Source organism: Coccinella septempunctata, chromosome 4 (genome assembly GCF_907165205.1).
Source record: "Coccinella septempunctata chromosome 4, icCocSept1.1, whole genome shotgun sequence".
Classification (NCBI taxonomy): Eukaryota; Metazoa; Arthropoda; class Insecta; order Coleoptera; family Coccinellidae; genus Coccinella; species Coccinella septempunctata.
In genome coordinates this window covers 19,895,008-19,910,181 of record NC_058192.1, presented here as the reverse complement: position 1 = coordinate 19,910,181, position 15,174 = coordinate 19,895,008, and the positions used below count along the sequence as shown (strand labels likewise).

The 15,174-nt window shown below is 33.5% G+C and overlaps 3 protein-coding genes across 3 annotated transcripts; 1 reads left to right on the top strand and 2 right to left on the bottom strand.

Moving 5' to 3' along the window:
• Positions 1-867: 867 nt before the first annotated feature.
• On the bottom strand, positions 868-2,090 carry LOC123311134 (ras-related protein Rab-18-B-like). Its single transcript, XM_044894924.1, has 4 exons — positions 1,949-2,090; positions 1,586-1,895; positions 1,409-1,534; positions 868-1,344 (listed from the first exon to the last, which is right to left on the bottom strand). The coding sequence occupies exons 1-4, from the start codon at positions 2,038-2,040 to the stop codon at positions 1,237-1,239; spliced, it is 636 nt and encodes a 211-aa protein (XP_044750859.1). The 5' UTR covers positions 2,041-2,090; the 3' UTR covers positions 868-1,236.
• A 432-nt stretch (positions 2,091-2,522) lies between these two features.
• LOC123311948 (erbin-like) lies at positions 2,523-5,622 on the top strand. The gene is made up of 3 exons (XM_044896082.1): positions 2,523-4,182; positions 4,807-5,070; positions 5,129-5,622. The coding sequence occupies exons 1-3, from the start codon at positions 2,823-2,825 to the stop codon at positions 5,536-5,538; spliced, it is 2,034 nt and encodes a 677-aa protein (XP_044752017.1). The 5' UTR covers positions 2,523-2,822; the 3' UTR covers positions 5,539-5,622.
• A 451-nt stretch (positions 5,623-6,073) lies between these two features.
• Positions 6,074-15,031, bottom strand: LOC123310686 (acidic repeat-containing protein-like). The gene is made up of 7 exons (XM_044894288.1): positions 14,774-15,031; positions 14,215-14,715; positions 14,014-14,155; positions 11,548-12,860; positions 8,049-8,415; positions 6,532-6,639; positions 6,074-6,459 (listed from the first exon to the last, which is right to left on the bottom strand). The coding sequence occupies exons 1-7, from the start codon at positions 14,790-14,792 to the stop codon at positions 6,204-6,206; spliced, it is 2,706 nt and encodes a 901-aa protein (XP_044750223.1). The 5' UTR covers positions 14,793-15,031; the 3' UTR covers positions 6,074-6,203.
• Between the last annotated feature and the right edge of the window lie 143 nt (positions 15,032-15,174).

Genomic DNA, 15,174 nt, shown 5'->3' with positions numbered 1-15,174 from the left:
CTTATAAGTGGGGATCATGATGGTCAAGATCTTTGCTTATGAGTCGAGAATAAGATAAGAATAATTTTGTGGCGTCGCCCTTTGCTTCTACGCCTTCGTAACTTTCTCCTGTTTGCTTTTCACATTCACCAAAGGGATTTATATACCTATTGTTTTAAAAATCAACAAACTAAACTACGAATATCTAAAAGTGATGAAAAAAAAAATTCACGATACTTTTCAGAAACCCCTCGTACATTAGAATTCTATAGAGACGCACACCAGAGACACCTTTCTCTATGACGCACACAACAAAGAAGATTTGCACAAAATTAATTGTAGTTCTTTTTGTCGTAAATGTGGAGTAGGTTTAAGTTATGCTGAAAGTTAGGTTAGGTTACTTCAAATTTTTTCGGCAGAGTCTCTAGTTTTTAAATAAAAAATTATATTGATTGGATAATCAGAGAATGGCACCTTTAGCGGGATGGAGGTATGCAGTTCTAATTGGAGGACTAGTGACCACCATAACGGTAGCTCTCTATCCAATTGCAATTGCGCCCATGATGGATCCAGAGAAATATAAAAGGATACAAAAAATAACGAGGGAGGGAATTGATCAGGAAAAAATACAACCAGGAAACATGAAAGTATGGACAGATCCATTCGATCGTAAAAAAGAATGAAAATTCGAATATCCAAGGCTGTGAGCAAATTATGGTTCTGATCAATTTGTTGATCACTATAATTGAGTATAGTAGACTTGTTTTAAATATATTAGAATTGTTATATTTATGAGTTAACTTTTTTCTTGATTTCCTCGTCGTGTTGCTAGTGTCATAAATCCAGAATCGAAAAGAGATCATTTCAAGAAATATTCATAACTGCAAATAATTTAATAAAAGTTACTTTATTCAAGAAAAATCATGATTTATTTATAACTAAACATATATTACAGATATATAAATGCTTTGTTACACCACTTTTCCAATAAGAAAGCCAAACAAGCCTATTGCATACCTATGTAGATTTTGTATTCCTTACAAATTAATGTTATACTTTCTTTATTGTTTGTAGAATAACTCAACTTGGTGAAATTGATTATTCCAGGAAATGCACCAATGCAAAATATGTCAAATTGTTACATATATTGTTCATAATTGATTCATATTTCAATCATGAACAATATTTTTTTGTATAATATAAAAACTTTTTAGAAAAGCCCTATAACACAATATCACAAAATTTAAATTCCTTTCGTTAAATTACACTGCAGTATGAACAGTTACTAGAATTTGAGGGATGATCTTTACTATCCAGTTGTAGTTTAGATTTAAAAGACTCCCATAGACCTGGCGTTTGTATGATCTGTTGGATGAAATTAATTTCAGACAGTCAATAAGCAGGCTATATATTTCAATTTAAATTTTACCTTATAAACTAATTCCTCAAAAGCAGTATTGACCCCATCCCTAGTTTTAGCACTAGCTTCAATGTATAGTGTTTGATGACGCCGGGCAAAATTCATTGCTTCCTCCCTAGAAACTTTTCGTTTTTCCTGAAATATGTATTGTTACTTGACTTCCATTACATGCATTATTCTTTATACCTTATCAATTTTATTCCCCACAATCATTTTCACAATGTTACTTTTAGTAGAGTAAGTATCTAATTCATTCAACCAAGTTTCAAGTCTAGAGAATGTGGAATAATTAGACACATCAAATACTAAAATTGCACCCTGAGCATCCCTGTAATAGGATGGTGTCAAAGTCCTGAAACGTTCTTGACCAGCAGTATCCCAAATTGCCAATTTAACAGTGTTACCATCAACAGTCAACTTTTTTGTTTTAAAATCGACGCCAATGGTTAAAGTTTGGTCAGGGTCAAAGTTATCATCAATGAATCTAAGTAAAATACTGAAACGCAATTTTCAAATGCACATGATAGTAAAACAATAACAAATTAATACCTTGATTTACCAACACCACTTTCACCTATAATGAGTATTTTCAGTGTGGTTAAAATGTCCTCGTCCATTATTTTTCCTGTATATATTTTCATCAGATTTCTCAAATTAAAAATATTCACAATGACAAAAATGTTTTTATTTGGTTTTTAATTATTCTTCTGTCAACAGTGTCAACATAACACAGAGAATCACAGGGGTGGATAAATTATCGACAACTTTCGTTTCGTTTCAGTTTAATAATGATGAATTAACCTTGAATAATAAAAATGCGAAATATTAACAATTTTATCAATATTGAAATACCTTTATTGCATTATAATTTTAAAATGAAATAATGAAGGATTAACCACTATCTGTCTCTGTCATGTGTGGAATAGAATTTGATCTGTGATCCGTTCTTTTATTCGTGAGCTCTATTCGGGTTCGGCTTTCGGACGGTCCGAGAATTGTTCTAGGACTGCGCAAAACTGTTGCGCCCTAGTATAAAATCCTCTGCGCAGTTCTAGAACCATCCTCGGACCGTCCAAAAGCCGAACCCGAATACAGCTTATGAATACATGTTTCAGTTGTTTTATTTTTTATTGTTGTTGATTGAAAATAAGAATTTATGTGATGACTAATTTTTTCTCAATTAATTTCATTTAAGGAAACTATTGATGGTTATAAGTAATATTCCTTTATTAATACTGCTTTATTTAACGGCTATGTCTGAGTAGACAACGTTATATTTATTCCAACTACAATGAAAAAAGAAATATATGGAGAACAATTATTCAAGAAGTATGTAGCATTCCTAAGTGTTCTGGATATCTATCAATCTTATTATGAAGAAATTTTGTGAAGAACTCAATTACAAACATATAATAGATATAACATGAGCTTTTTCCTGTGTGGAAAATGTAGATCTACAGAGGAAAAGATTGTCGAACTAGACTACTCGAGGTGTGGTCTGTCAGATGTGCCATTTGATGTATATTCCAGTTCCCGTACTTTGGAAGTACTGCATCTAGAAGGGAACAAACTCAGGGATCTCTCTCCCCAGTTATTTCAATGTATAGATCTTAAATATTTGAATGTTAGTGATAATGAGATCAATTCCTTACCACCTTTAATATCGAAATTGACCAGTTTACAGGTGCTAGTATTAAGTAAAAATGCATTGGTGCTAGACAGTTTATCTCCAAACTTAGATAAACTGAATAAATTGACTACATTGGATCTTAGCATGAATGATTTAGGCAAAGTGCCAGAAACTGTGATGAACCTTATTAATTTACAACAGTTATGTTTGAATGATACTGGAATAGATTATATACCAGCTAATATAGGCCGATTGTCAAATTTAAGAATATTGGAGCTAAGAGATAATTATGTTGAAGAGTTGCCAAAATCTATAAGAAGACTGACTAATTTGCAAAGACTGGATGTGAGCGATAATAATTTGAATGCTTTAGAAGAAATAGGAGAATCGCATGGTAACATAACAGAGTTATGGTTGAATGGAAATAATTTAGAAAAATTACCAGCTACTATCAATCAATTGAAGAAGCTAAACGATTTTGATGCTTCCTCTAATTGTTTGAAAGCAGTACCTAGGGAGATAGGCCATTGTATCAAACTTACAAATTTAATTTTGAGTTTCAACAACATTGAATTATTACCAAAGTCTATTGGTAACCTTAGAAATTTACAAGTTCTAAAAATTGAAGGAAATTGTCTAGAGGAATTACCAGATTCCTTGAGTAAACTACTCAACTTGGAAGAACTTAATGTTCAAAATAATTCATTAACAAGTGTTCCTTCTGGTATTGGACACCTTCGTAAGTTGGGGACACTAATATTATCCAATAATAGACTCACTCACTTACCAACTGAGATTGGAAGTTGTTTGAATTTATCTATTCTTAATGTCCACCATAACCTACTTTCAAAGCTTCCTGATGAAATTGGACACTTGCACAAATTAACAACTCTGGGGCTCATTGGAAACAGACTAAGTTACCTACCAATTACTATATCGAAACTTTCAAATTTGCGAGCTTTGTGGCTTACACCTAACCAAACCCAACCACTCATTCATTTACAAAATGATCAACTGGAGACAGGGCAGGTTGTTTTAACCTCAATTCTGTTCCCTCAAGTTCCTATTTCCTCAGAAGAAGAATTATCAGTCGCAGAGATTCCAGTCGTAATAACTCCACAGCCAGGAAAAATAAGTTTCAGCGCTGATACAGGTACATATATTTATATTTAATTTCTTTTTTTCATAGCTTAAATAGAAATGCAATCGTCCAGTGCGAGAATAATTTTATTTAATGTGATGAATTATCGAATGTTGATATGGGCCCGCTTTCTGAATCAGTTCCTACTTTGCTTTGTCATTAGAGTGGGGACTTTGTCATTGGAGTGAGGCCGGTGTCGTTCAGTACAGAAAAACTCGTAGCTCGTAGCCGATGCATAGCTTCACCTCACTTGAAAAGAAGTGGGGCAAATCAAATATGGAGCGGTCCAGTTGAATATTGAATAATTCATCACCTATAATGGAAATTATTAATTCCTCACCTATAATAAAATTATCCAGGCATGGGGCGATAGGGCGATAGCATTTTCAAAGTCCTCTTCTTTCTCAAGGCATTTGCTATCTTCGGCGTTAAATTTTTGTAATCTGTAAATATATATTTTCAAATTGCTACTATGAAAGTACAATATTTCTATGAATCTGTTGTTTTATAATTACCCTATTTTATTCCTTCTTGGGAATTGCAAATTCTCAAATTGGCATGCTATATGATCATATCATAAAAAAACAGAGGGGTAGATCGATGTATAATTAAAATTTAATTTAAATGGATTCATAGGACCTACTGAAGCGAGGTTGAGTAGAACCCCCACTCCATATCGTAAGGAATTGAGAAGATTAAGGCACTCTTTGAGTGGCCCAGGTGTAACCCAGATCAGGGAGGCGAAAGTTACAAACATCACAAGTGATTTTGTTCCTCAAGATCAGTATATCAATACTCATAATAATATGAATGACAATACGACTTTTGTCACTCCAAAACAACCACCACCCTATTACGTTGCTGCAGCTTACTCAAAAAATGCTCATTTGTTTAATGATGGTAAGCATATCGAGTTCTCAAATTTCTATAACATTTTTTGTTTATTTTTTCATTTTAGTTATCCCAGTTCCCAAAGATGGAATACCACCGCCAAGTCCTCTTGAAAAGCCAAAAAAATTCAGTCAACATCCTGCAAATGTGAATTTATTGAAGCCACAACCACGAACAGGTCCCACCTGGCCATTTGGATCACACAAAATTCGTTATGTTACTGAAGTTGAACTAGATGGAAATTTACAGGAAGACGATTTTCGTATAGTTTCAAAAGATGATGGAGTGTATATAGATTTCGTGAAGACAACTGGAAGTGCCTTTAATAAATTACAAATTGGAGACAAACTTTTAAGCTTTGATGATGTTGACATTTCAGTATTAGATCCCAGTTCTGCATATCATCAAGTTTTAAAAGTAATAAATAATACTAAAGTAGTTACAGTGTCCAGACAATTACAAAGTAATGACAATTAGTTTATACATAGGCCTTTTTATACTTATTTATATTTGAGATTTGTATCATTGTTAATAAACGATTTATTACTATTGACCTATTCATTTTCTCTTTTTATTTATTTGGTATTACTCCTTTAAAAATATAAAAGATAGAGGTGCATTCTCCCTCATATCTAGGGCTCAGCTATGGAGCCCATAGGCTCAGCACTCACTCCTTCACTGACAGCTATGAAATGTCAAACTTGTCATATTTGCTGATTAACTGTCGAGAAAGTTAGGTTATCTCAATTTTTAGTTTGGCACGCTCCCCCTATAATATAGGTGTGAAGATTTAGTCGCCAAAGCTTATTTTTGATGTCCTCAAAAATGATTGTTAGCTACTTCAATTAAAATCATAACATTTGTGGATTGAGAATTATTAAGGTTTATTTGATTCAAATAAATAAGTCATGCAGTAGGAAGGATTCACGGATACTCAAAAAAAATGAGAATCCATTGGGAGGATCATTGTTTCATCTGATTTCATAAATAATGGTGATAAGGAAATTTCAGCTTAGGAAAATTCTAAATTTATTTTGAACATCAACAATTCATTATGTCAAGTTTTTTCTTATAAAAATATCTATATTGTATATATATATTATAGATCTAGATCAATAATTAATTAAACTTAACTCTGGGCTTCAGTCTTGAACTTTAATCTTTTTGAATTCTTTACTAAGTATTTTCATAATTTCCGTCGAATTGGTATTTTTATATTTTGAATAATTTTCTTGAACGAACAAAGCAAAACCTTTGGGTTGTTTTTTTGGAGTGTCAGCTGGGACCAAGTTTTGTTCGCCCTTTTTATTTACTTTGTTGATGAATATCTCAAATTTGCCAAGACAATGTCCACATCTTTTCCTCTCTATATCTAGAGATTTTCTATGCCGCTTAATACTGAAAATATAAAAAAAAATTACAGCTTTAGATCTCGCCCAACACTAAATTCAAATTCAAATAGCTACATACCTATAACCACAGCCAGTGCATCGGTAAACATACTTAGAATTAATTTCATAGTTGTGGCATGTTTTGATTGGTGGAAGTTCTGGAAACACTTTTTTTGCTTTATCAGCCCTAAAAAAAGAACGAGTAGAGTTCTGAAGTTCAAAAAAGTGAAATTATAGGCAAACTAACGACAATGTGTATGAAGGTCAAATAAACAAGGTGTTTTCAAAGGTCTTCCTTAGGCAGTAGAATAATTTAGACGAATTTTGATGGCGGTCTTTTGGACTCATTTTCAATTTTGAGTATTTAGAAATGGAAGGATAAACATAAAGGTGATTTTTCACAGGCGACTAAAAAAATCGTGCGAATAAGCATACCTTAAAATAGTATGCTTTTTGGCTCTAGGCACTTGGCGTATGGTCCGTATATACACATTTGGTAACCGAAAGTTACCAGAGCGGTTACTCTGGTGACTGATATTGAACCAAATTGTCAGAAATTCGACATATACGGAAATCGTGCGAATAAGCATACCTTAAAATAGTATGCTTTTTGGCTCTAGGCACTTGGCGTATGGTCCGTATATGCACATTTGGTAACCGAAAGTTACCAGAGCGGTTACTCTGGTGACTGATATTGAACCAAATTGTCAGAAATTCGACATATACGGACATATACGGAAATCGTGCGAATAAGCATACCTTAAAATAGTATGCTTTTTGGCTCTAGGCACTTGGCGTATGGTCCGTATATACACATTTGGTAACCGAAAGTTACCAGAGCGATATATTCGACGATATAATTCGACATATACGGACCGCCCACTTACTAACCAGAAGTAACCAAAGTGTATATACGGACCACAGCCTTGGTCTAATGTCGCACGTCCATATCGTTCCCAAATTACAATGATTTCTAGTGCTCGAAAATGAGCAAGATTGTTTTCAGACTCTTCACTTGCGCTTAACGCCCCATAGGTAGCATGCGACAAAATCGAACGAGTAAATCGCATGCTATTCAGTAGCAAAACACACTTACTACTAGGTGGCAAGTGATCGAAAATCGTATGTTGTGATTTTGAGCATGTGTAGCAGTACCTTTAAGCTTCGTCCACTAGGGAAGCAATCTCGGAACAAGTGTAGTGTTTTTTCATTAATTATTACGTGATCAACCAATATTGTATGTTTTTATAACAAACCATTGTAAACTACATATCACTATGTTTTACATAAAGCTCCTTTATTATCTCTTTTGGAAAGAGATATTTTCTGCTGTGAATGATGCATCCTTGTCACAAAACTCTGATTAACACAATTTTCGCTTTTAACCAAACACAAAACTGACTTCGTCTATATACATTTTTGTTAACATAAAACACTCTTAAAGTCTCCACCCATTTTTCTTTTGGATGGACTACTGTAAGCTGAACATATAGCGCCTGTACTAGTGAGATTCCACCTAGCAATACTACACATTGTCGCTAATCTAACAAAATCAACAAAACTAATTTTCCAACAAAAGGAATCCATCAAACTCACCAGGCCTTCCAGTATTTCCCATGGCCATCTCTCACCTTATCTACCACCCAAGCTGCAGCATGGCACATCTCATGAACCAGGGTGTCCCTCAGGCGATCAGGTGTCGTCAGTACTTTTGACGAGAGCACTATGCGTGCCTCCAGGTCAATTTTTCCGTCTCTATGGGTAATCTTTTTCGAATAGCAATACCCAGCTGTACAGAGCATCCTAGCATTCCATTCGATTGGGGTATTTGCCGGGATGCGATTTTCGAAAATATGCTTATTGTAAAGAACAAATAATTTCTTTGCCAGTTCTTCCTTCGTATTCTTGAAATTCACTTTGAAAATTCTGGATGTTGGGTCACATTGATGGAGTGCGATGTTGCCTGTTTGTGGAGGTCAATTATTGATTTTTTGTGAAACGAATCAAATCATAAAAAATATTATGGTGAGGAAATGTCGAGAGAATAAATAATGCAGTGGGGTGTTGGTACACACAGGCATAAGGTTCAGCAGTATGCAGATACATTTTTACAAAATGGTAAATCATAATGAGAAAGTGCATATACGATGTAGAGCTCTAAGTTTTCGTTTAATCTAATTTTCTCAATTTGTATAAGATATTGGAAAAAGCAAATAAATGATTCCAGATATATGTTCATCTCAAATAAAATGATTGTATTGTTAGATAATATTACACTATACATGACCTAAGCTACATTAGATTAGCACTACTTTGATACTTGTTTGTATGGAGCCGAGTCTTATAAAGTTAAACTCAAATTGGGTAAGCAATAACAGTGGAATTTTGATATCTTGTTAGATCAATCTTCTTATGCTTTGCAGACCTCTGAGGAATTAAGCTTCACGAAAGAAGCGGAAGCTTAGGTTAAAACAATAAAAAGCCGCAGCGGCGGTAATGATGCTACCACCTCAGCCTCAGCTGCCCATCAGGAAACACTAACCATCATTCATAGCTGGTGTGAGAGCAGCAGTGAACTCTATGGCCTGGAAGCACCTCTTACCGAAATACTGCGAAAAGTGTATCGCATTGAGAGTAAGATGTCTAAAACTCTGGTGTATTCACTGATTCGATTTTGTTTTTAATTTCGTGGGGATATGGGATCAGTTTCGTTTTTCCCACTGTAGGTAGCGCTGTTTAGAATTTGACAGAGCATTGTCAATTGATATTTGAAAATAATTTGAATACTTTACTACGACTTACGAATATGCTGTATTTAAAAGCGATTATTGCTGTGTGAAAATGTATTAGTTTCGAGAAAGGAGTGTAGAACATTCATTTATTCAACATGTAGTTGAGTAACTTCAGTTTTCTGTATGGACAATCAAGAACTACAGTTAATAATTCGGTGTTGTTGGAATTTGAGGCAGAACCAAATCAGATGAACGAACATTCGGGACGGATATAGCTAAGTTTTATGGCAACTTCAGCAGTATTTCAAAGAAACTGTATTGAAAATACGTAATGTAAATTGTGGGCATGTATTGAGAAACAGAAATACATAAATCTATTCTAGTCGGTTCTTCAAATATTCTTCATGAGTAGATATAGTGAAAATTCCCTTTCCGTCAAGTGAATATATTGGACATTTGACCAATCAACCGGGTTTTATTAAAATCATATTGAACCCCCCTCATGAATTCAATTTGTGAAACGGAAATTATCTTGAAGAAGAATAGTAAATACTCCTTCGAACCCTTCCTTTGGTAGAACAAGGATAGACCGAAGCAAATGACATGGTGGCGCCGCCACGAAACTGATCCCATATCCCCGATTTTTTGAAATGTTGATGCATGCAAAAAGTGACAAGTGCACACACCAGTGTTTTAGACATCTTAATTGAGAGGAAAGATTTGGGGCAACCCATCACTTTCTTATGGTTCAGCAACCAATCGAACAACCGCATCAGACGTAGGACGTAGTAGTCATATCACTTGAACGCCCGGGGTGTTTTTGTTTACATTTTTATAACACAATTGACAGAGCGCAGAGAGAGATAGATTGCCCTACACCTGCCTTTTCAGTCTTCCTCAGTTTGCCTGCATCCAAAAGCCGTTCCAGTTCTTTAAGGCTCGGTTGTTCAATTCAGGATTAAGCCGAGATTTAAGTTGATTCTGTCAAAATTAATCCAGGATTAACTTTAATCACGAATTGAACAACCGGGCCTTAGAGTTCACTGGAGAGCAGTTAAGTATTAAGCTTATTCCTTAACTTGTGAATAGAAACGTATGTGGATGATCATCGAAAACATATTTTGGGGAATTGCACCGAAAAAGCTCCGATGACTCTACGTCACGGCGAACAAACCGTTTGTTTATGACAGAAATGGTGGTGGTTATTCTGTACAGAGCACCAACAGACCCAATATAAACTTGCAAAACTCCAAGAAACGGCAAATCCAATCATTCTAAATGCAGCCATGGAGAGGCTATTAGACCACCCTCCTTTTCACATTTTTGTGAGAGGAGAAGCACGACTAGCAACTCACCGACTCTGAAACGGACAATATCTATCAATAGGTTCCGCCTTCTATCTCAAAAGTAGTTGACGGTATTAAAAAAGGTTCAGACAAAATTTGTCGCAAATTTCATGTTCTACAACTTTGATAATAGATATCGATTGAAATTTATTTTGCAAGAATTTACGCAGGAGCAAATCGTTGATTTCATTTTTAATTGATTTTGTTTCAGAGATTGGGAGTGAAAACCCTAAAAAGTTTATGAAGGTTGATAATAGATGTTAACATTATTGGAGCTATAGAAACCTTGAATTAAAACGCCAAAATAAAGGTGTTTCCAGTTCATTATCTCTCATTCTGACGTGAAACCTTAATATTGCTGGACTACTAATCGAACATGAACTTGCTCCGATTCCTACAAGAAAATATGCCCCGACCCCGAGAGTTATACCTGATTGTGATTGTTGTTGTGAGGGTGCGGAACCACTTGAACATGCCTGCCCGTCCACCATTGGGCTAGATAATTTCGAAAATGAGAGTTGTTACACACGTAGCAAAAAATAGACCTAGAGCAATCGGAATTGCGCGGCTTCGCGCAATGTTACGCATCTCTATTCTTATATTCTCACTAAAATCGCAATTTTTCTGAAAAAATTTGAATAACTCAAAAACCTTTTCACTTTCCATCAAAATCATTATGCTTAGCATCATGAATCCGCATAATCGAGATCGATAGCTTCAAAATTGCGACTTGTAGCGTCCACATACACATATTACAATAGAAACACAGATAAAAACTTTTTACTGATTCTGAATCTGTGTTTTTGGAATGAATTTCCTGATAAAAATATTTTCTAAATCTAAGGGGGTCCATTACAAGGGCCTATAAGCTGCGCAGAAGTTGGCGCGACAATTTTTTTCAAAGTATTATTCACAGACATTAAACTCTCTTCTCTATTAATAAAATCTTTATGGTTATAGTGCACACACTTTACACTTGAAACAAAATGCTTACTAATAAATAAAAATTCAACTCACCTGACAAAGATGCCAGAAATGAATAAGTCTTGGTTTGATTGGCTTTCCTTATATCCATTTTATCAAAACTTTCCACTAGACTATCTTCAGAGTTTGAAGAACTTTCTTGACAGAATTTATTTTTTACTGTTTTCTTCCTAACGTTTTTCTTAGTTCGTTTTTCAAAATTATTCATTTTATCGGAGCCTTCAGAAGAACTCAAAGAAATTCTGGATTTGGGTGCTTTTTTAGTTTTAATATCAACTTTTTGATTTAAATTATTAATTTGTCTCTTGGGGTTCTCAGAATGCACATCCTTTCCTCCAGTTTTTTCATCATGCTTATTAATTTCTTTGAAATCATTATCTTCATCAGAGTTACTGCTTGAGTATGAAGGGTCTAAATATTTTTTCAAGTTAATTTTTTTATTTATCTTCTTACTAGCTTTCCCTGAATTATTCTTAGTCTCAGAGTTTCGAAGAGAATTAGGGGAGAGTTTTGCTTTGTATACTTTCTTTATACTTTTTGTATCTAAATTTGAGTCTATACTAGATATTTTTTCAATACTGGCCTTCTCAGTTAGAATAATTTTTTCAAATTCATTTTCATCGACTTTTCCTAAACCATTTCCTTCATCAGAGTCTGTGCTTGAACCTGAGGAGTCCAAATATTTTTTCAAATATTTCTTCTTTGCCTTATTGCTTTTACAATTTTTTAAACTATCATCAGAGCTAGGTGAAATTTCTTCTTGATTTAGTACATTACTTGGACTTAAAGAGTTTTTTTCTATTATCAGATTAGAGTTAGGTACATCATCTTTCAATTCAGAATCACAAAAGTTTTTGTTAGACAATTCTTCTGCTGGAAATAAAATTTTACGTACATTTTCATCTTTGCTTAATCCATTTATTTGTGGATGATTTGATAATTTATATAGTTTAGGTTGCTCTTCAATGATATTTTTGGAATTCCTTTGATTACATATTTTTTTTTTGATACGTTCTTCCAATGAAAGTGCTTCAATAGAATTCTCCTTATCTGACCAGCAAAAATCCTTTGACTCAGGATTCATATCTACTCTGACATTTTCATCTCTCTCTCGATATGATTTCTCATCTGCATAAATATTCAATTTTGTTCTGCTAGTTATAGGAGAGTATACATCTGATTGCTCACTACTCTCCTGATCACATAATGCTTTTAAATTTTTTATTAATGGCGACTCATTGATTTTTTCAAATCTTCTTTTTTGAAGTGTTTTCAATAAACAATTTGACTTTTGTTTTTCATTATCTATATATGGATTTTTATAGACTTCAGACTTTTTTAATTTCCTAAAAAAACATTTGTGAATAGCTAGCTATTATTTATATATATATACAGAGTGTTCCAAATTAAGTCAGCACCATTGCAAACACTATTGTTATTGATGCTACAAATTTGGTTAAATGGGGAAACTAGTAGTATTTTTAATGGCCTTCTTGATGCCGAAAACAAAACAAAAATTGACACTCGCGTTATCAAAATATTTCATAAAATGATATTTTTTTAAATGGAACATAACATGGTAATAACATTCTCAACAACAAAGCTCATATCACCTTCCTTCCGAAAGTTGAAAATGACCGACTTATGTGGAAATATTACTACACTACACTACTTCAAAAAAATTTCGTTGTTTTGGCGAATAAAACCTCATGATTGTCCAAACACCCAAAAAAAATATTGTCATTTGTATAAGTACCAAAATTGGGTGTACAGACAATCATGAGGTTTTATTTGCCAAAACAAAGAAATTTTTTGTACTAGTGAATAAAGTGAATATTTCCACAAATGTCAACTTTAGGAAGAAAGGTGGTATGACCTTAGTTGTTGAGAATGTTATTAAGAATCGAAATGCATGATAATATATTGAAAAATTTCATTTTATGAAATATTATGAAAACGCGACTATCAATATTTTTTTCGGCATCGCGAAGTCCATTGAAAATGCTACTAGTTTGTCCATTTAACCGAATTTGAAGTATGCCAACTTAATTTGCACACCCTATGAAAAGGGTGTACCAACAGGAGTGCTATTCCTGCTTTGACAGTATCATTTGAGTCTTCTGCATATCAGAGCCTAACATTAACTATAAAATAACATTTAATATCTTGTCGGTAGCCAGTTTGATGAAACAATTCTAAGGTTTTATGTTGTGTTTCTGAGAAATCAAAAGTTTCTTACAAGCCTTCATCTGTCTTCAAAAAATATGAATAACTTGAAAACTACTCAACATAGCTATATAAAGTGCTACAACAAAATTAATGATATCAATTGTAGGTATAACCAGAAGTTATAAATCTATGCAAATATTTCAGAAAGAAAGGTTCATTAGCATATCTTTGGACTTCTCCATAAACTTCTAATGGGCACTATTTTTGGGACACCCTATTTAAACAGTCAACAGTTGGAAATATTGTGAATCAACTCTATATAATTATTACCTTTCAGTGGCAGGTGTTTGCTTTGTGATGAACTGTTTTTTAGCACCGACTTTTTTTTCAGATTTAGGGAGAACTTTTTCTTTATAGGGCCTCCAACTTTCCCCATAAATATTATCCAATAATTTCTCATAGGATTCATTAACTATAATTGGAAGATTAGCTTTTATATATATTCAAAATATATTTATCCCATAATATTACCTGATTCTGAGCTAACATTATAAACTGAATTTTCTTCTTTGTGACTCGTTTTAATTTCTTCTAAGTTTAGCATAGTTGAATTTGCAGGATTTGTTGTTGCTATAGGTTTCTTAAAATTACTATATTCTAAAAGAGAAAATTCTAGGATTGCATTAGAATCTATAGCATCTTCCACTTTATAATCTCCACCTCCCATATCAACTTTGGAGCATTTCCTATAAGCACCAGCATTACAAGATTTTTTTTTTCCAGTTGAAAGGCAATTCAGATTTTCATTTTTATTTGGAGAGGGAGATATTATATTTACAGAATCAGAATTTTCGAAACTCCTTGTTTTTGTGCATTCTAATTGTTGTGCAACCTCAGCTTCTGTATCTGAAGACTCAGAATCAGTTGAACTTATTTCTATAATAGTAAGAGACTTATTGGGAATTGTTGGCTCAACACAATCACTCATCAATGATTTACGAAAATGTTTCTTCATGGACAATCGTGATAGTTCTGAAAATTAGTTTTTTTCGTTATATTACTAGAAAGAGTTTGAGAATTTAGATCTTACTTCTTAGCCTTTTCTCCATTCTTCTTTGAGATGGAAAACAAATCAAATGTGTATATTCACAATGAAAATTCAAATTCCAATATAAAATAACGTCCTATCAGTTACTGAATAAGACTAGAACTGTTTATAAAATATCGGTACATGAAAAAAACAGGAGCTAAAAATGTTTTTAAACACTATCACATAATTTTGTAGTCGATTAATTAAATTTTAAAATTCAAGAAAACAAGATGTTATGTTTATTTAAAGAGTCACAGAACATTATAACCACAAATTACAGAGTAGAACCATAGACCAACATTTTATTATGTCTATGACAGATATATCTCTGGTCTATGATGACGAACATAAAGTAAGTCAAGGGTCTGTTCTGTGCATTGAACTAACTTTCTTTAGTTCAA

What these genes read in the sequence shown, in the direction of transcription:
- LOC123311134 (XM_044894924.1), bottom strand. Translation starts at nt 2,040, where the DNA reads ATGAAAATATATACAGGAAAAATAATGGACGAGGACATTTTAACCACA. An exon ending in TGGGGAATAAAATTGATAAG is followed by an intron (nt 1,535 to 1,585) that starts GTATAAAGAATA and finishes TACATATTTCAG; the next exon opens with GAAAAACGAAAAGTTTCTAG. An exon ending in TTGAGGAATTAGTTTATAAG is followed by an intron (nt 1,345 to 1,408) that starts GTAAAATTTAAA and finishes TTCATCCAACAG; the next exon opens with ATCATACAAACGCCAGGTCT.
- LOC123311948 (XM_044896082.1), top strand. Translation starts at nt 2,823, where the DNA reads ATGAGCTTTTTCCTGTGTGGAAAATGTAGATCTACAGAGGAAAAGATT. An exon ending in AAGTTTCAGCGCTGATACAG is followed by an intron (nt 4,183 to 4,806) that starts GTACATATATTT and finishes ATGGATTCATAG; the next exon opens with GACCTACTGAAGCGAGGTTG. An exon ending in TGCTCATTTGTTTAATGATG is followed by an intron (nt 5,071 to 5,128) that starts GTAAGCATATCG and finishes TTTTCATTTTAG; the next exon opens with TTATCCCAGTTCCCAAAGAT.
- LOC123310686 (XM_044894288.1), bottom strand. An exon ending in GGGAAATACTGGAAGGCCTG is followed by an intron (nt 6,640 to 8,048) that starts GTGAGTTTGATG and finishes TTCTTTTTTTAG; the next exon opens with GGCTGATAAAGCAAAAAAAG. An exon ending in TGCACTGGCTGTGGTTATAG is followed by an intron (nt 6,460 to 6,531) that starts GTATGTAGCTAT and finishes TTATATTTTCAG; the next exon opens with TATTAAGCGGCATAGAAAAT.